The following is a 20,551-nucleotide window of genomic DNA, read 5'->3' on the forward strand; positions in this document are numbered from 1 at the left end:
TCTGACTCAGTCAGATGTGTGGGTTTTTTTTAGCCCCTGGGTAATTTTAAGATAGGAATGAGAAAAGTTTGCTTCCAGAAAATATTGTGTTCCCACTCATATCTTCTTTCCTGTCCAAAGCCAAAAGATATGGGGGGCGGGGGCAGGGGCGGGAATCAGCCTTACTCCTTCTAGCCACAGCATAGCACCACCAGATGGATTCCTGTGCTCTCAAAAAGGTTGTACCCCCCAAAAGAGTTGCACCCTCCAAATCCTCAAATGTTGCCTATCCTACTTTCAATGGATTCTATGACTGGAGGAATGTTGTGGCAGTGCTAGCCAGTTGGCATTCTAAAACGTACAGCCATTAATAATAGCAAGTTTGACAGGTATTTGTCATCCGCGATGCTGTTGAAATCCTGTTCTGATGCCTGGAGCTATGAAGGACTGAATGGGAGAGAACAGGCTTAAATTGAATCCCAGTAAGATGGAGTTAAAATTGGTCCATTGAGGTTCTCTGCCTATTCCAGAGATGTCTCTTAAGTGAGTTTCATAAACCCTGAAGGAACTGGTTCATGACCTGAGGGTTCTCCTGAATTCATAGTTCCTGCTACTAGAACAGGTGAAGGCCTGGCCAGTGGAATCTTTCTCCAGCTTGGTTGGTGTGCCACTAGCTAGAATAGAAAGAACTTGCTTGGTTTTTGCACTTGTTAGATTACTGCCACACACTCTACATGAGACAGCCTTTGAAGATCACTCAGAAGCTACATTTGGTTCAACGTGCAATGGTTCATATGCTGACTGGTGTTTGTTGGTGCACCAATATTCTGGTCCCTGCATTGGTTGGCAACAGATTTCTTGGGGCAAATTAAAGTGCTGTTATTTGCCTATAAAGCCTTACATGGCTTGGCATCTAGTTTTCTACAGGATTGCATTCTCTCATTGGAATTCACTCAAATCAGTTTGATCTACTCAAGATAAATTATAGGGAGTGCTCCACTTTGGGGAGATGTCAGGAAGCCAAGCACTATAGTTATAGTTGGTGCCATAAAACTCATTATGCCTGATATCTGTCTGTCTGTCTTTCTATGTATCCCTATCCCTAACTCTATCACAGCCAATTGACAAGGGCATTTAATTTAACTTAGACATAACCTTCTTGTTTGCCTGTAATATATTCTCAGCAATTGTAGAAGCAGTACAGTTCCTCAAAATGAGCATCATTACGAAACATCCTTAGCTATTGTGACTCTTGGCACATAAAGTACAATAATAAAATACAAAGTGTGTGGCCTGATCTCAGAGACATAGCTTATGTCTGTTTTAAATGGGCATCTTCTGTGCTAGGGTCTCATTTATTGTCTTCAAAAGGCGTGCTCAGAATTCACCCATTCATAACCATGGTCATTCCACTTTCTATGGTGTGGATCAAAGAAAAGATCGGATACTCATGTCAACCACCTATTATGATCCTTCCCCCAAAGTCTAACAAAATAAATGTTTTATTTTTTTGCATATATAACATTCCTAATCAGTCTTTCCATTTATTTTTTAATTAATTTCATTTATTTAATTAAAATTCTATGCTGCCCATCTCACCAAGGAGACATTTACCAGTTGGCCTAAGTAATAATCCAACTGGAAGGCCATGCATTTTTGAGAATAACTAAACTATCCCCTGCAATTCTTTTTCATCAGGAAAAGAAAACACAGAACCAGATTTCTATGTCTTTGGAATGGGATCTAGACTCAGTCACGCCAATTGTTTGAAGTATTGCTATTTCCAAAATCTGTGCCAAGAGTTCATCTAAAGCAGGCCTATAATGCATAAAGGCTGAGTATGAGCCTCATAAGCTAATCTGCAGCCACATCTCTAAAATGATGGTCACGTTTTTGCGGTTTCCTCTTGACTTATGCCTTTGACTCAAATCGTGATTAGCTGTGGGTTTTATGGAGATGGTATGGAAGGATTCTTGAAAGCTCTGAGCCAGGAACCAAGTCACCTAAATTAACACTGTAGCCAAGCAGGCATCAGAAAAACTAATACATTGCATACTATTTGTCTGGACTTAGAGAAAAAACATCATATGCAAATAGGAATCAGTGTCCTTAAAACATCCAGATCTGCCAAATTCCTATAGCAGATGGGTTTACATTAGGCATCACATGATCATATTACAAAAGATCTAATAGAGACTAGTGATAGCCTTACCCAACAAAATGCCCTCCAGGTGTGCTAGATCAAACTCAAGGCCCAGGGGCCGGATACGGCCTATGGGGTGCTTAGATCTGGCCTGTGAGACTGACCTGGAAACAGAAAAGGACCAGCTCCTGAGCTCCATTTTCACTGGCAGAGAGTTGCAGGAGGCCGTTGCAGTGGAAAATGGAGCTCAGGAGCCCGTTTTCACTGGCAGAGCACTTGGGCCACCATAGGTGCCCCAGACATGAGTTATATCGAGCTGGTCACACCCACCCTGGCCATGCCCCCCCCCCAGGTCAAACACAACCCTGATGCGGCCCTCAATGAAATTGAGTTTGACACCCATGTGCTATTGTTGGCTGACAATTGTGGGAATTTTATTCCATCATATCTGGAGGAAATCTGGGCTAGAAATATTCTCTTTAGACAGCATTACCTGGTTTCACTGGGCATGGAATGCATCTGCTGAGACCCCAAAAGGCCCCCACACTTCCACAGCAATCCTCATACCTTGCCAGACCAGACAACGGATCAGCACACTGAAGATTAAAAAAGTGACATTAGAATCTCATCACTCCCAAATTCAAGGAACCAAGAAAATCTGGGGGGAAAAAAACATGGTGGAGGTAGAGGAAAGACTCACAAAAGCATGATTTTCTGTGGAAAGCAGAGAGCATGGTAGAGATGCTGAATTAGCAGGAACCCTTGTTAAAAGATATACTCCTTAAGATAAGTAGGGTAGTGAAAGAACATTGTGTTATTAAGTGTGATGTTCCATTAAAACATAAAAAGGTCATAATGTAGTTGCCTGAATGCAGTGCATGGACTTAGCTCAGCTACAATTTGAATGTTAACAGACATTTGCCATATTTGGGACAGAAGTTAGATTTATTAAGAAAAACATGAAGATAGAAAAACTTACTTTAAATTTACAATAAATTTAATAAATAAAGTTAAATAACTTTAAGTAATAAAGTTAATTTAAATAATTTAAATCACATTTTGAAGAGAAGAAAGAAAGAAAAAGAGATGGACAGGAAATTCTATTTGTATGTTAAACATAGTCTCATTTAATTAACAATAGGCCAGGTAAGAGACAGTCACAGGCACCTTTCCCTTTGCCATTTGCTCATAGTTACAAAGAGATGATATAAACTCCAACACTAGCTAAAAAAGAAACTTCTCAGAGCCAACAATATCTTTTAAAAGAGTAAATAATCTCTCACGCATGAAAATGAAAACTCATCTTTCTCTTTGTTCCTTGAAAAGTCAAGGAATTAATATTAGGTATGAGCTGTTGATCAATGGACCATTAATCATCATGTTTAAAATGATATAATCAGGCTAAGCCTTTGGATAAAATAAAATAAACGTCTATTCCCAGACTGAAATATATTACCAAGTGGGGACATATGTGTCAAGGATTTTTCATTGATTTATTCCTGTCCCAAAAGCCCTCTGGATTGTAGTTTTCCTCCTTAGAACTGAGCAGCTGCAATCAACAAGCCAACACTAGCAGTAATCCATCCCACCCCAAATGGCCATGGGCCCACGGATCACATTTCAATAAATTTGGCATCAGATTGAATCTGAAGACAAAAATGCTTTCTGCTCTGATTATTTTTTTGCTCCAATTAAATAACTGTATAACAGAATAACTAAATCTTTTCTCATATAATTGTTCTGCTGTTTTTTTAAAAGGGAGGGAGGGAGGGAGAAAGAGAGATTATTGTTTCAATTACATGGACGTAGTTTCCCAAGAAGCTACAAGGGAAATTAGCATAATGTTATTTGTTTCCCAAGTAAGAAATTTTTTCCAAGCATTTTATCTATGATTTACTGACAACAGAATAGCTTTAAAAAGGGCAACCTTTAGACCTAGATTTCTTGAATGTATATTGGGTCAGACAGAGAACAATAAAGACTTGAAGAAAATGTTTGAATTCAAGATGATTGCACTTTAGGTCTGCCTGAATCATCTTTATTTTATTTATTAATGAAAAGTGCTGCTTGAGCAACTGCAAACTGCTTCAAGGATTTCACACTACTGAATCTACCAAATTAGTTTCCTACTCTGCATTCAAAATCTTCAGGGGAAACAGAACGCACCTGTCGAATACTTAGACATTTCAATGTCATGCACTGTGACATTATCAAACAAGAATGTAAGAAGCTGCAATGCGAATGCTCCTTAAAAAGGCACATTACAGTCCTTTTGTGGTTTCTCCAATTCAAGCCACCACTTTGTGCTATAGTAAGGTGCAAATGAAAGCAATTGCAGCATACCACCTTGGTTTTAAGTTGCTGCTGCACTGCAAAAAAAAAATGTTTTAATTTATCTAATTTATCTAATTAGACATTTTAAAAAATGAATCAATAGATAGATCCCTTCCAGACCTACAATCCAATAATTCGATGCAAGACTTTTTTCTACACCAGTGTTGACACTCTGGGTTTGCTTTTTTTGCAGTGATTCCTGTCTTCTCAGATGGGGAAAAGAAATCATTTCCAGCCTGGGACACGCTAGGCAAAAACAGTCCTTGATTCATTTCTTCAGCTGGGAAACACACAACTAATATTTTATTCTCTTCTTTAATTGCTTCTATCACATGAAGCTATTCTGTTTTTCTTTATTCCCAATTACCCAACATTCTCTATTTATCTAAATTGAGACATAGCTGCCCTTGTGGCTTTGTCCTATAATGGTCTTCTCCCACAGTATAAAGACCATCATGTTGCCATGATGTGATGAATTAATCTTTATGGCACAATGATGAGTATTATTTTAGGGGCTTCTTATAGGTGGTAGGAGGCTACAATGACTCTGAAGAAAAGAGCAAAGTAGAATTTTTAAATCTACTTTTGTCATTTGGATTAGAGAAGTAGAGTAAAAATGGGCCAAATAGCTTCTATTCCCATTCACCCAGGGGTGGAATTCTACCGGTTCGGACTGGTTCAGGAGAACCCCTTGTTCCGATGTTCAGCTCGCTCCAAACCGGTTCACTGCAACAAGGAAGTGGGCCCGCCTGCCCACCTCTGCTCTTTCCTGTGCTTTATGCCTTTGTTTAGAGCACAGCTGATTCACGCGGCAGAGCGGTTTGCCATGCCTCAGCTATTTTCTTCACAGAGGCTGCAGTTGAATATAAGTGTGGACTTGCCTTTTTTAAATGTGGAGCGTTGGTATATGGAATTCCTCCCCTGCATTCACCTCAAATGAAAAGCAGCCCCAAATCAAGACCCTGACTTCCCCCCCTCAATAATTTCCTGCTCCCTTAATGCCTCCCTACCAAAAGAAGCTGAAACCAGCTCTTCCCCTCCCATCCTAATAGAAATCCTTTTTTTTTTTTTTTACAAAAAGCACTGCCAATAATTATATATTTTGCCAATGGATTTCAGCAGTGAGGTCTCTTCATCCTGTGGGAAGAGTATAAATGGGTGGCTAAGGTGCTGTGTGACATTCTTAAGCTATGGTTCCAATTTTGTGGAGGATAAGGGGAAAATGTCTATACTGAGGCCAGGAGACCATAAGACAAAGTTCCCAATGGGAAAAAAGCTCCCTCAAAGTTCTTCAGCAGTGGAACTCTCCAACACTGAAAATGATACATCATATTTTCAGTAATTCCATTCTGATAACTTGACCACAAATAAATCAGTCCATCTACCAAGACTAAGACATGAGATTGCATAGGTTAAAGCTACATCTTGAGCACCATGGAAGAACTTTATGTTCACATAAAACCCAGAAAGACAGAGTTGTTCCCAACCTTTCCATGTACTGTCTCCAGGTAACATTTTCCCAAGAAGCCCTGGGACCTCTGTTGCTGGTTGCTTTCAACATTGTTGTTTGGGGTGGCATTATTATTGTAATGGGAGGCCATTGGAAGCTGGGGTATTTGTACACTTTCCACACTGTTCTCTTCTGATTGCTCTGAGTCACTCTTCACTCTCGCCACCTGATGGATCTGCACGGTGGCTTCTGGGGGATGGTTAATATGCACATTCACCAGGGAAGGGTACATTGAAGCTGAAAGAAAATGTTGAAAATTATCATTAGAAACTTGACTTTTCTTTCTAGGAAAAGCCATCATGAAAATTTCTTAAAAGGTAACTAAAATGGCTGGTATCAATCAAAGAACAATTTTAGCATCCATTCTAATCTCAGAAAACCATAGCATTTTTCAAATCAAACAGTATGTGCCTCCCCCTGAAAAAACAGCAATAATCACATAAGGCTTACAATATATAAGCAAGTGAAATAACATCTGGTTTATAATAAAGCCCTAAGGAAACAGCAACAAATGGTGACTGTCACAACTGATAAATAACTATCAGGGCAACGTATTGTGGTGATTACATACAGATCAACAATTTTGAGTGTTGCAACACATCTGGAAAGTGACATTCTGGGGGAGACTGTTATAAATTACAGTCCATATAACTGGAGCTGGGTTAGATGGATGTTCTGATTTGCAATGCAGATGACTTATTATACAGTTATGGGGTCTCCAAATTATGCTGTCATTCTGTGTGAAGATAATCAATCTAACTCCTCTGAATGTGACATGTCACTTAATTCCATGAGACACTGGTGTTCAACATCAGCAATGAGGTTTGCTTTTCCTCCCTGATTCTCCCCTTGCATCTTATCCTTACAGATGAACACATGCTGTATTTAATTTAGCTTGAAGCTCCTCCAGAATGCTCAGAACAAACCATTTCAAATCTGAAACAACTGTTTTGAATTTGAAATGTCTTGTACAATCCTACTTTTTATACGCCAGACTTCTGGAATTCAGGTATTAGAGAAAAACACTGCACACAGTCATGAAAGAAAAACATTGCACACAGCCATATGTACTTTCTAAAACGATCTCTGTTTCAGAATTTCAGCTGCGATTTTAAACAATGATTTTGTTTATGCGGGTGAGAAAACCATATTTTATGTGCGTATATTCATAAACACTGCCAAACAAGAGGATGGAGTGCACAGGTAAGAAAAGAGTACAGGTGCAGATAAACAATGTCCTTAACAACCTAATATTTATTTAGTTATTTATGATTTCTACATTTAAACAACTCTGGACAGTTTATGTTTATATTGTGGGTGATATAAAACACAATAAAACGTAGAAAAAAAATGAACACTCTATTGCTGTTCCCAAAACACTGAGAACAAGAAAGCAGTGCCAGTTTGAAATAAAGAAAAGAATTTACATTTTGACACGGCTTATTGAAATAGATGAGTTCCAAGATAGATTTTTTTTCTAGTTGGTTTAAAAACTCTTAAGTGGTAGGGGGGAGAGAGAGAGAGAGAGAGGAGATGGAGAGGGAGGGAGAGGGGGAAGTTGACTTTTTCCCATTTTCTGGGTTGGGCAAGTTTTTTTGTATCAGCAAAAGTTTACAATTGGGAAGTTTGTTAATAATGTCCGTGCATGACACCGTATATATTTATAAATTGCATACATTCTATTTCAAGTATGACCAGTAAACTAGTAGTCAAAAAAGCAGAGGGATACAATCAAGATCAAGTGAGGTACTAATACCACTCTGTAAAGCCTTAGTAAGACCACACTTAGAGTACTGCATCCAGTTTTGGTTACCACATTATAAAAAAGATGTTGAGGCTCTAGAAAAAGTACAGAGAAGAGCAACCAGGATGATTAGGGGACTGGAGACTAAAACATATGAACTGGGCATGGCTAGTCTAGTAAAGAGAAAGATCAGGGGAGACATGATAGCAATCTTCCAATATTTGAGGGGCTGCCACAGAGAGGAAGGGCTCAAGCTATTTTCTAAAGCACCTGTAGGCCAGACAAGGAATAATGGATGGAAAGTGAACAAGGAGAGATTTAACCTGGAAATAAGGAGAAACATTCTGACAGTGAGAACAATCCACCAATGGAACAGCTTTCCCTCGGAAGTTGGGAGCACCATCACTTGAGACTTTCATGAAGAGATTGGATTCCCATCTGTCAGAAATGGTGTAGAGTCTCCTGCTTGGGGTGGTGGTGGTGGTGTTGGACTAGATGACCTATAAGGTCCCTTCCAACTCTGATTATCTGTTGTCTGTTATAAATGTCTGCACAGCAGCAAAAGCAGAACTTAGACCTCTTATATCAAGAATCTTAGACAGGTGACTACTATGTCTAACCTAAGAAGTGAGAAGTCATGCAATTAATGCTTACCAAGTTGATTGGACAGAGGAAGGGTATACATAGAATGCTTCACAGAGCTGCTTGCCAGGCTATTTGGAATTTGTTTCCTTTCTGCTTTTAAAGCTGGTAGATGGCAAAACTTTCCTGTAGAGTTCGATGGGCACCAACATTCATCCCTGCCCACGCAACGCCCTCCATTTAAACATGGAATCTGGCAGAAATCTGTAAAGAAAATAAATTGAATGCATTGAGAAAAATGTATGAATGTTTGCTTCAAATGCAGATGAGTCAGGAGCAATGTTATTGGGAAAGAATAGACATAGCCAATGTGTGCACCTCAGTAACTCCCACCTGGAAAGGATACGAGAGGAATTGAATTGACAACTTGGCCTTACATCTAATGAGTATGAAAAATCTTCTCCCCTATGTTAACACACTGAATTATATCATATCTGCTGTAGAGAAAGTTATAAATATGGAAGAAAATAATTGAAAAATAATTGAATATAAAATATAACCAATGTTAGTTTTATTGTACAATTTATACTGTTACTGAAATCAGGAGATAAATGATAGAAACTGTAAGCTGCCCAGAGTGGTCTCTAGGTGAGATGAAAGGCAAATAAATAAATAAATAAATAAATAAATAAATAAATAAATAAATGAATAAAATCAGTTACAGAAAGCAAGCATTGGGCTCCTTTTATTCTAAGTAAAATTCTGCTATTTGGTGGCACGGTGGTTAGAATGCAGTACTGCAGGCTACTTCTGCTGACAATTTGGCAGTTCAATTTGGCAGTTCAAATCTCACCAGACTCAAGGTTGACTCAGCCTTCCATCCTTCTGAGGTGGACCCAGTAAAATGAGGACCCAGATTGTTTGGGAGCAACATGCTGACTCTGCAAACCACTTAGAGAGGGCTGTAAAGCACTGTAAAGTCTCTACTGCATCATGGATAGGATACCTATGGTACGCTGGCTGAGGGAATTCTGGGAGTTGGAGTCACACCTCTTAAAGCTATGAGGTTGTGAATATCGGAATAGTGATATTCTTATAAAAAGAATAGGACAACGACAATAAATGATAACTTAGACTGGCCTATTATCTCTAAGAGGGTAGAACAGGCTTCACAGAAAGTTGTTTCTTTTCTGCTTCTGTAGATAATAAGAGGGAAAATAAGGGGTCACATATTTAGGAAGACTCACAAATACGGAAACCAGATTTGGGGTCGTGGTCATGTCCGCTCTGGCTATATAGGGTGGTAGTGTCTCCTTTCTCACAATTATTGTAGCAGTGACCATTGTGACATGTTTGTTTACAGATTGTTGGAGTGAACACTATTTTTATCTTCCTGATTTTTTCAGTCAGGTCTGCTCCTGAAAGAGAAAGAAAAGACATCACAGAATAAAATGTTACGTCTAAGCAACTTGTTTGGGGGACCGGCATGCAGTCTATTAACTCTTCTGATTATACTGTATGTTATAATCCTCTCAGATTCAAGCAAATTAAATATTACTTTATTATGTGGCCTGAAGCTTAAGCAATGTTTATTATTCTTCAAAAATAAACCTAGAGAATTACATAAAACCTTAGCACAGCAGACAAGAATGGCTTTAATTCTTTATTTCCTGCTATAATGACAAGACAACCCAAGTGGGAAAACTGGCCACTTCAATGGGAGAGGTTGCTTCCTATTTAAATTGCATAATCCCATTTATTTCAAATTAGGATTATAGAAGGGGCAATATTTTTCTACATAGTACTTTTTAAATGAAGTCTCATATTAATAAACTTTAAAAGGGTGATTTTTATAGGAATCATATAGAAAAAAAGTCTATATCAGACAACAGGATTTGTGGTTTACATGAACGAACAGAACATGATTGAAAGATTTAATCTGATAAGAGTTCAAAAAGGTCCAGATAAAATACCTTAAACAAAAGTACACTTGACAATGTACATGTTTAAAAGCTAATATATTATTTTCTCCTTTATTTTTTTGTCTCCCCTCTCCCTTTTTATGGGCAATGAGAGGAGACCAAGAACTCCATCCTCAGAATACGTTTTGTTATAATAATAATCTATGATTGCAATGCCACTTTCCACATATCTCAACAAACATGACTACTGTAGGTAGTCATCCTTTACTCCTCCAACCAAGAAAAGAGGAAGTCAAAATGAGAACAATCAACTAAGATTAAGGGAGAGCAATGCTTCAGAAAACAAGAGAAATTCTGTTCATTGTTCAATTCAAGTTCAGACTGAGAAAGAAGAGGCTGATATAGTACAAGAGAGACAATACACAGACCAGGAGTAGAATGTAAAATCTAGTCCACTCAATAGCAAGGAGAAAGGGGAAAAAATCCAAAATGTTTGATGGTATATTGGTGGACAGGGGTGATGGATTAAGGGTGAATATGTTCCTGTGGAAAAATCAGTTCTTTTATAACAATTTGGAATTGATGAAAAACAATGTTCCATCTGAACATTTACAAAATACGTTCTTGTTTCTCCTCAATACTCATCACATTAACTTCACATATTTAGGAATGAAGAGAAAGAAAAAGTGGAATGACTCCAGATCTGAAGAACTTAAGCTCCAAGATGCTCTCTGGGTTTGTCTGCCAGAACAGATTTCATTTTCCACAGGAACACTCTGTTCTCCCCCAATTTTTTAGAAATTTCCAGAGTAAATTAGAGGGTCTTCATCCAGAGGGTGAAGAAGGCAAATTAGATGGATATGAAATATTTGTTTACATGAAAGACAAACCTGCCTGTGTGATATTAGAAGCTACCCTCTATAAATTAATAATGAATTGCTCTGTAGTCTGCACTTTCATCTGAATAAAAATGAAAATAAAAAAATATATGCTTTATTTTTCAGACAGCATAATTCAGCTAAGAGAAACAGGAAAGTAATGAAGGGTAACAAAATATAGGCAGCATTATTGTCTCAGTCTCACATATCTTTGAAAAATCACTAATGATGTAAAGTCTTATTCATTATAGACTTGCAGGGATTGCTTAAGCTTAAGATTTAAAATCAGGCTTGTCAGATGCTACATCTTTTTTATTTGGCTCTATGGAGTGGAGAGCTGGTCTCTGACAGAAAGTCACTTTAAGAGACTAGAAGCATTTGAAATGTGGATTTACAGGTGGCTGTTATGTATAAGTCGGGTTGACAAAATCAGAAATGAGGAGGTGATAAGCCACTTGGGAAAGCCAAGGGAATTCATCAAAACCATAAAAAAGCAAAAATTTAGAATATTTTGGACATGTGATATGACACACAGAAAAATATGGCATACGTCACTTAATCCCCCAAGCAAAGATTGAAGGCAAATGAAGTCCAGGCAGAAGAAGAACATCATGGCTTCAAAATCTGGTTTGGACAAAACTCAACAACACTTTTTTGTGCAGCTGTTGATAAAAACCAGCATGATCACCAGCATGATCACCAACGTCCGACAATAGATATGGCAGAAGGAGAAAGAAAAGGAGAAGGAGAAGGAGAAGAAGAGAGTGCTGGCTATGAAATCCCAAAATGTCTACACCCAGTGTAATAAAGGTCCACTTCTCCTAAATCCTCCATCTAGGGCCTTTTCTCTGTAAAAACAAAACTAAACAAAAAGAACATGTTATTACTCAGATCTTACCCCAAGGAGACAAAACAGGTTCCTGATATACCATTTGTGGCCCAGTACTGCTCTGTTCAAATCCATTCCCATTGGGAAGTATATTGGAAGTTAGATGATCATGATTTACAGCTGGATAGCGTCGGACTGTGCGCGATGTTCCAGTATATGACTGAGAAGTAACAAGGGAGCTGCTTCTGTTTTGAACCCTGTGAAGATGAAACCTAAGTTAATATTTGTGTTGAATGTTAATGTACCCATTGAATGTCTTCCTTGGTTGTGAGTTTAAAGCCTGCCTGTAGAGAGAAAGGTAAAAAACTGAGAAAGGTAAGCCAAGAGGCTCTTTTAACATGCTTTTGAGAATAACAACCGTTTGACTCTTCCCATAACTTAAATATTGCCCACACTTCCATCAAGTAACATCATTTCAAAATAAAATAAAAGTTTTTGGACAAGAACCTCTCCACATATCAGAGGTTAAATTGTTAAGAAACATTTTTCTCATTGATCATGGGCACCTTATGTACTAATAAAGAAAATAGTGCTTTCTGATTTGTGATCACCAGATGTGGAATATTCTCCACTTTCCTATAACTAGTGCCAACATTATCGACAATTCAGTGACAGCTTCAAGTTTTTTCCCCTTGGGCATTTAAACTCATTATATTTATCCACTTTACTGTATTTCTGTCCCTTTTTATTATTTTTATATTATAGTAGAGTTCTAGCTTTTTTATTGCATCAACGTATTATTTTAATTGTATTTGTAGATTATTCTGGTATTGCAAAGCGTGAATGAATGTAGTTCATCTATTAACTTATTGATCATACTCTTCTTTCTTTTTCTGTTATATTATTGCATATCTCTTGGATTATAGATTATTATTTAAATTCATAGACTATCTTTTCACTTCACCTTCTGAAAAAAGCAAATTTCTTCGCTAAATTAATTCTACTATCACTACATTCTTCCTTTATATAGTTGCCTTCAGAGATTTTAGTCCCCTGTGAATAGTAATTTTCCCTAACAGAATGGCAGATTACAAAAAATATACAAAAATTGCTAGATAGGGAGGGTCACTTTCTGTTGCTTTGTTTTAAGCAATGCATAACCAGAACAGATCTTAATTTGGCATATTACCATGCAACCATTTCAAAACTTTTAGCTACAAGCACTGATTATTCTGGGCTCAAAAAACAAAACAAATCACTTGAACAAAAAACAAATACTAATCACCAGCGGCAATCATGCGAGTCAAATTAAATGAATTGGCTATGAGTAGAAGAGGGTCACTACTATGTCTGTGCAAGGGGTAACATATTCACAAGGAAAGTTCCATTGTTCCTCAATTCTCTCATCTGTTTCCAAACATGAGTGATCCCTTCAAAGTTGGCTCATCCTATATGAATTTGGAGTGCATTCTCATTCCTGATTTTGGCACTGATCACTTTAGAAATATAGCCAAGAAATGGTCCCAGCCAAAGAAATAAAACAGAATATACAATCCATAAAAGTCATCAGTGAAAGGAGCCTTACAAAGAATGAATACCCATTGGCAAATTTGTCTTACATTATCTAAGGTGCTTGGCTTTTTGTGATAGGTGAGCCACAACATGAAGCATATCTTCTACATTCCCAAGGCCCAGTGCTTCAATGCCTATTAATGCATGCTGGCTGTCACAACAGATTCTTACAGAGCACAGTTTGTTTTGACTTAGCACATGCTAAGCCTCTTTCTTTCTTAAGTTTTTCATCTCTATTTGGTCCTGCTGGTTCTTCTTTCCTCTGCTGGAGAACAGTGCCAAGATTTCCAGATTGCTTTGTTTCTAAGCACCTCAACTATCCCTTTATTTTCAACATCTTAAATAAAATAGTGGTTAGTACTGGAATTTCCAAAGAAGCCAAAACTTAATAAGATTAAGCAGGTTTCATGCAAGACACACAAGCCCCACAGGGAGCAAGATACTTTACATAGTTCCTTATTTAATGGCACCTTTATATTCATTGAGCCAAAGTTCTTCTCCTCCAGGTATCAAGTCCAGTTCTGATCTACATCTTAAAAAAGAATTTCAAAAGTGGAACTAAGGTTTGAAGAACTACTTGTAATACTATTTGGACTCATCATTTATTGGCAAATTACACTAATCATTTTAATCTAATGGTTTGAAACAGAATTAGGTAAATCTTGCTAATATCTTAGGGACCATTCAAAAAGAATTCTCAAGACATTTACATTAATAAGCTATAATTTCTTGATCGTTCATTCAGTAATTAAGTAATAATTTGAATTCATTCCTTGACTTGATTTATCTGACAACATGACTCCGATGCAATGGAATAAGTTTAATAAATTGGAATGTGAAATAGCTATTTGCTCATCCACACAGCCTCTTCCTGCTTCCCTTTGAAGTGTGAGCAGCAAAACATCATATTTTAATTCATCATAGCATTCTATATAGTCCAAATTGGACATTTATACTTTAGAGCTTCAGAACAGGCCAGAATATTTAAAGTATGGTTTGCAGTTGATGTAATATTGTAATCCATTCTATAACTTGTAAGCATAGTTTCCAATTTCATTCAAACTGGGAAACTATGGGAAGTAGAGGTGTTCTGTTCCAATCAGAGAATTTATAGGAATTGAAGTTGATACTTCTGAGGGAAATGCTTACATTGGGGAAATCATACATTATGATATTCACACAGCAACCCAACAGGACAGACACAGACTTCAGAAAGTAATTAGGACTGCAGAAAAAACAATTACCACCAACCTGCCTTCAATCAAGGACCTGTATACTGCACGAATCAAAAAGAGGGCTGTGAAAATATTTACAGACCCCTCACATCCCGGACATAAACTGTTTCAACTACTATCCTCAAAACGATGCTATAGAGCACTGCACACCAGAATAACTAGACACAAGAACAGTTTTTTCCTGAAAGCCATCACTCTGCTAAACAAATAATTCCCTCAACCCTCTTCAACTATTACAAAGTCTGCACTACTATTACTGTTAAATCTTGTCATCACTCCTTATCACCCATCCCCTCCCACTTGTGACTGTATGACTGTAACTTTGTCGCTTGTATCCTTACGATTTATATTGACTGTTTCCTAGTCTGATTTGATTGTTTATTGTACCCTATAACCCTATATCATTAAGTGTCGTACCTTATGATTCTCAACTCCTGACATATGCATCTTTTCTTTTATGTATACTGAGAGTATTTACACCAAGACAAATTCCTTGTGTCCAATCACACTTGGCCAATAAAGTATTCTATTCTATTCTATTCAATGTGCTAAACTCCAACCTAGTTTCGCTTTGACATAATGTGCTACGTGAGTTCAGAAAATTATCATTGAAACAAGCCATGACATATATGAAACCTACTACTATCAATCGGTCCTTATCATATTGAGTTTTCTTTTAATTTTAACTCAAACTTTCTCTTTTTAACAGTTTCATCCACTGTTTTATGTTTTTCAACTTCTATATAACAGCTTCTAAGATAGCTAAAGACAATTATCATTTCTCACCTTCTATTCTCTAAGCTAAACATGTCCAACCTTTTCAAAAATTCCTCAAGGAATTGGTTTCCAGATACTTTAACACCCTGGGATGTCGCTTCTTAATATTTCTATTTTACCTACATCCCTCATATTGCCATCAGAGGAACTTATTTCCAATTTTCTCAATCAAGTCAAGAAGGAGGAGTCTCCCTGTAAAACATCAGTGCTTAAATATAAACTCTATCAACTGTAGTGAAACTTTATCTGGGATGTCAATAATTATTATATATTTTAAAATGTGTTGCTCATTTCTCATTAGAACCATACTCCCAAAATGCACTACAAAACTACCACAGCATAATTTACATTACAGACTATTAAAAGCATAAACTACCAACAAATCAATCTAGAAAGTCGTAACATTAAAATATTTTTAATGAGAACTGCAACTGGAAAAATAGCAATATAGATTCAGTTAAAACAAGTAAGACTTTAGCTGGTTTGATAATTTACAAGGTTTGTAAAAAAAAGAGTGGACATTCCAGCGTTATGCACCAGTACTGAGGATGTTTTCTCTCAGATTCCCACATAATTAATTATTTTGCTGGTGCTTGTCCCTCCTCCTACTGATGCTACCCTGTTTCTCCAACAATACGGCCTCCCCCAATAGGAAGTCCCAGCATGTTTTATAGGCATGAAATGAAATTAAGCCCCTCCCCCCAAATTAAGGCCTATATTAAAACATGCGAAATGGGGGGGAAATGGCGGGGGGGCTTGCTGTTAGGAAGTACTTTTGTTGCACACCCGGATATGGTGCTACCTGCGTTGACCCTGATACAAAGTGCCCCACCAACGCTGAGGTCAACATCCAAGCCGTCGCTGCCCGCCTGCCCGAAGAGGGGGGAATTAAGTCACCCCCGAAAAGACGGCCTAGCCATTTTTTCAGGGCTCAAAAAAAATAAGGCCTGGCCTTATTATATGAGAAACACGGTACTTACATTCTTACATTATTTCTCTTTTACAGGAAGTCCTAGCAAGAACTCAAGGACTTCCCATTCATTACTGGATATAATTTTTTGAGACCGTTTCCACAGGTTACATATATAAAGAAATAATTTTACTTAAACATCCACAAACATGAACTGTAGCCAATCTTTTCATAATAGTTTTTTGCAATTTTATTTATTTATTTATTTATTTATTTTATTTATTTGATTTGCCAATTGTTTACAAGATAATAAGTATAAGAGTATACATAGTTGTGAATACATGAAATGGGTACATATATGAAAAATAAAAGAATAGGAGAAACAACAGGACATGGACGGTAGGCACGTTGGTGCGCTTATGCACGCCCCCTACAGGCCTCTTAGGAAAGGGGTGAGGTCAATAGTAGACAGTCTAAGGTTAAAGTTTTTGGGGTTTGGGGAAGAAACTACAGAGTCAGGTAGAGTATTCCAGACATTGACCACTCTATTGCTGAAGTCGTATTTCCTGCAATCAAGTTTGGTGCGGTTTACTTTGAGTTTGTATCTATTGTGTGCTCTTGTGTTGTTATGGTTGAAGCTGAAGTATTCACTGACAGGTAGGACATTGCAATGTATGATTTTATATACCATGCTTAAGTCAGACCGAAGACGGCGTAATTCAAGGTTTTCTAGTTCTAGAATTTCAAGTCTGGTGGCATAAGGTATTCTACAACGAGTAGAGGAGTGGAGAACTCTTCTTGTGAAATATTTCTGGACTTTCTCAATTGTGCTAATATCAGATACGTAATGTGGATTCCAGACTGATGAACTGTATTCGAGTATTGGTCTAGCAAATGTTTTGTATGCTCTGGTTAGTAGTGTGATATTACCAGAGAAAAAGCTACGTAGGATTAGGTTAACAACTCTTAATGCCTTTTTGGCTATGTAGTTGCAGTGGGCTCTAGCACTTAGATCATTAGAGGTGAGTATTCCAAGGTCCTTTACAGAGCTTGGGTCATCAACAAGTTCTTGATTATTCAGCTTGTATTTTATTTTCTGATTTTTTTTTTGCCAATATGTAAGACAGAGCATTTATTTGTTGAGATTTGAAGTTGCCATTTGTTTGACCATTCTGATACATAGTCAAGATCTTTTTGTAGGGTAGCAGTATTGTCTGTGGTATTGAACAGCTTTACGTCATCAGCGAAGAGAACGCAATTGCTCTTAATATGATCACAGAAGTCGTTTATGTAGAGTATGAAGAGAGTTGGTCCCAGAACACTGCCTTGGGGGACACCACTATTGACAGGTACTGGATTTGATAGGACGCTCCCGATTTTGACCATTTGTTGTCTGTTTGACAGGAATGCTTCTATCCAGTTATTCAGTTGTCCAGAGATACCATAGGATTTTATTTTTAGGAGTAGTTTATCGTGTACCACTGAATCAAAGGCTTTACAGAAGTCTATGTAGATTGCGTCTATTGCTTTGCCCTGGTCGAGTTGTGTTGTCCATATGTTTTTGCAGTGTAAGAGTTGTAGATTACAGGATAGTTTTTTTCTGAAACCAAATTGTTTATTGGAGAGTAGGTTATTTGTCTCTAAGTGGAGGATGATGGATTGGTTAATAATTGATTCCATGACTTTACAGGTGACGCAGCATAAGGAGATTGGCATTGTTTCAATGTTTGTTTTAGGAAGTATACAACTCAATATGGAGAATACGTGAGCTCTAGATTTAAACTTCTTAGATCAGAGCTATGTGTAAAATCAGTCCTAAACAAGATTCAGCACTGAAGAAGAAAAATGTCTGTGTTTTTTGTTTCGCATTTCAATGAAACATTTATTCTATCAGGCACTCCAAAATAATTTTCCGATGGTTAATTTGGCTAAAAATTCACAAACAGTGGAGTATGCTAGCCAAAGTTATATTGAGAAACCATTGTCTTGTTCTCCAAAGTACAAATTGTTCTTGGATTATCTTCTTCCATTGTTTATTTTATACACTGAACATAAACACAATTTTCTCCTTTTAAAAAAATGTTTCCATAAACCTTTCTTACAGTTTGCTATAGCACCTCTTTTAAATATGCACAAATAAAATAATGGTATCCAATCTAGCGATATCATCTTTTCCTGGGATAACTAAGATACATCAACTGCATAATATTCTTACCCCACCACTCACTCCTCCATGGCTGCACCTTTGAGATTCATTTTTTTAAAGTGTGGGTGATAAAGTTAGGTGCCACAGTATTATGAAAAAGCCTAAAATTGTATGGCAGCGTACAGGCAGAGCTAAAGTGAAAAGTAAACTGGCAGGACTTCCTATATGAATTGAAATATATGTAAGAGGCAACTGACGTATCTGTTACTATCTGAGTCTGGAGACAAAAGATGGGTATCAGATTTGAGACCATTTCTGCCTCACTGATGGATTGTTTGGTCTTTCTCATGAAAGGTTACAAAAATATTTCTGCCTCACTGATGGATTGTTTGGTCTTTCTCATGAAAGGTTACAAAAATATTTTTTTATAAAATTTTATAATTCCATTCGGAAACATATTATCTATGGATCTGCAAATATCTTTCAAAGAAAGCACATAGTATGACAACCTCTTGACAATCAGCCATACTTTTTTGTTTAACCTTAAGTCTCTTGGCAATTTTTCTTTTAGTTTTTGTCTCATTCAACTGCTGTCCCTATTGGCCAGCTGCCCTTCTTACTCAATGCCACATAAACCCTAAGCCAGTGATTCACTTCGTTCTCTTATGTAATTTCCACTGAATCATTAGAGAAAAAAGGACACCATACAAAGCTTAAGTTACAAAAATGAACAGCCACTTCAGTCTCTGAAGTGGTCATTAAATGGTCTGGCAGAACATACAGAGATCACTCTTCAAGCTGGCGCAAGGAGTTTCTCAACACACACACACACACTGGAATTAATTGCACACATAGTCTACCAATCTATGGCAAAGTCTCTCAACCCTCCCCTACCTTCAAAGCCCCACTTGTCCCTTTGTATTTCAAATGGACACATCTGATTTTGCTTAGAGGGGCAATCCTTTTCCAGACTGTTAAGGATTTGGGACACAAATTTCCCTGTGTGTCTTTTATTCTAGACAGTGGTTGCCCACTAAAGGAAACTCTGATGTTTTTAACGAGGAACTCTTGGCCTTCCTCCTGGAATGGCCTCACATTCTGCTGAGGTTTGAACAGACTTCAAGAAGCTGGAACATCTACAAATTTCACAGAAAATCACATATCAATTCAAGTGGGCACAATTCTCCCCCACCTTTTAATGTTCAGATCATCTGTACCCCTAGTTATATGTGACCTTGTATGTAAGATACTTAATATTTTCTTCCTTGTGGTCTGTTTTCCTTTTCTATCTTGCAATTAGAGTATTCCACCCCCTTTTAACTAGCACTTTCTGTTGCTGAGATTGGATTCTGAAAGACATACTCTGACCTAACTTCACTAAATAAATTTGCATAGAGTAATAGCAAAACACATGTTTTGGATAAGTGTTCAAACAGATGGTCTTCAGGGATATCTTCTGATTTATCCTTTCCCATTTCTAGGAATGGAGAGAATTCTAATACAATGGCTCGTTATAAATTCTCTAGTCCCTAAGAAAAGTACTGAATCACTACTATGATTGTAAGATTATAGATAATTTAAGAAGTATCCACCTTCTTAGGGATATCGGTGATCTTATACCAAGCAGATATAAAAATCTATGCATCTTCTGGTCACATAGGCAGTCACATTGTCTGCCAAGTCTGTAACCACTGAACCAATTAGTCTCTTACATCTCTTGAATGAGAAAAAGACATGCAATGATTTTGAATATCTATGGAAATTCTCAATCATCCAGGTGATAGTTGTCCCAAAGGTTCTTTTTTAAGAGGCAACTGGATTTTTCTTTGAAGACATTTTGCTTCTCATCCAAGAAGCTTCTTCAGCTCTGACTGGATGGTGGGAAATGGAAGGATCCTTCCATCCCCAAAAGCACCTTTAGGACAACAATTTTGAATCTTGATTTCAATATAAATAGAACCCGGTTTTGCTACAAAGCAAACAACTGAAA

General features: G+C 37.4%; 1 protein-coding gene across 3 annotated transcripts in view; it reads right to left on the reverse strand.

The window, feature by feature from the left end:
• LTBP2 (latent transforming growth factor beta binding protein 2) overlaps window positions 1-20,551 on the reverse strand; it is a 104,134-nt gene that overhangs the window by 58,735 nt on the left and 24,848 nt on the right. For all 3 annotated transcript variants that reach the window (XM_026664433.2, XM_087951885.1, XM_087951886.1), the window contains exons 4-8: window positions 11,991-12,178; window positions 9,540-9,710; window positions 8,365-8,556; window positions 5,944-6,203; window positions 2,616-2,718 (exon numbers count right to left, since the gene is read on the reverse strand). In XM_026664433.2, coding sequence (XP_026520218.2) covers window positions 2,616-2,718; window positions 5,944-6,203; window positions 8,365-8,556; window positions 9,540-9,710; window positions 11,991-12,178 — 914 coding nt within the window. The remainder of the gene's footprint in view (window positions 1-2,615; window positions 2,719-5,943; window positions 6,204-8,364; window positions 8,557-9,539; window positions 9,711-11,990; window positions 12,179-20,551) is intronic.

This window comes from Notechis scutatus, chromosome 1 (assembly GCF_049901735.1).
Source record: "Notechis scutatus isolate UNSWTSFEM ecotype Mainland chromosome 1, rNotScu1.2, whole genome shotgun sequence".
Classification (NCBI taxonomy): Eukaryota; Metazoa; Chordata; class Lepidosauria; order Squamata; family Elapidae; genus Notechis; species Notechis scutatus.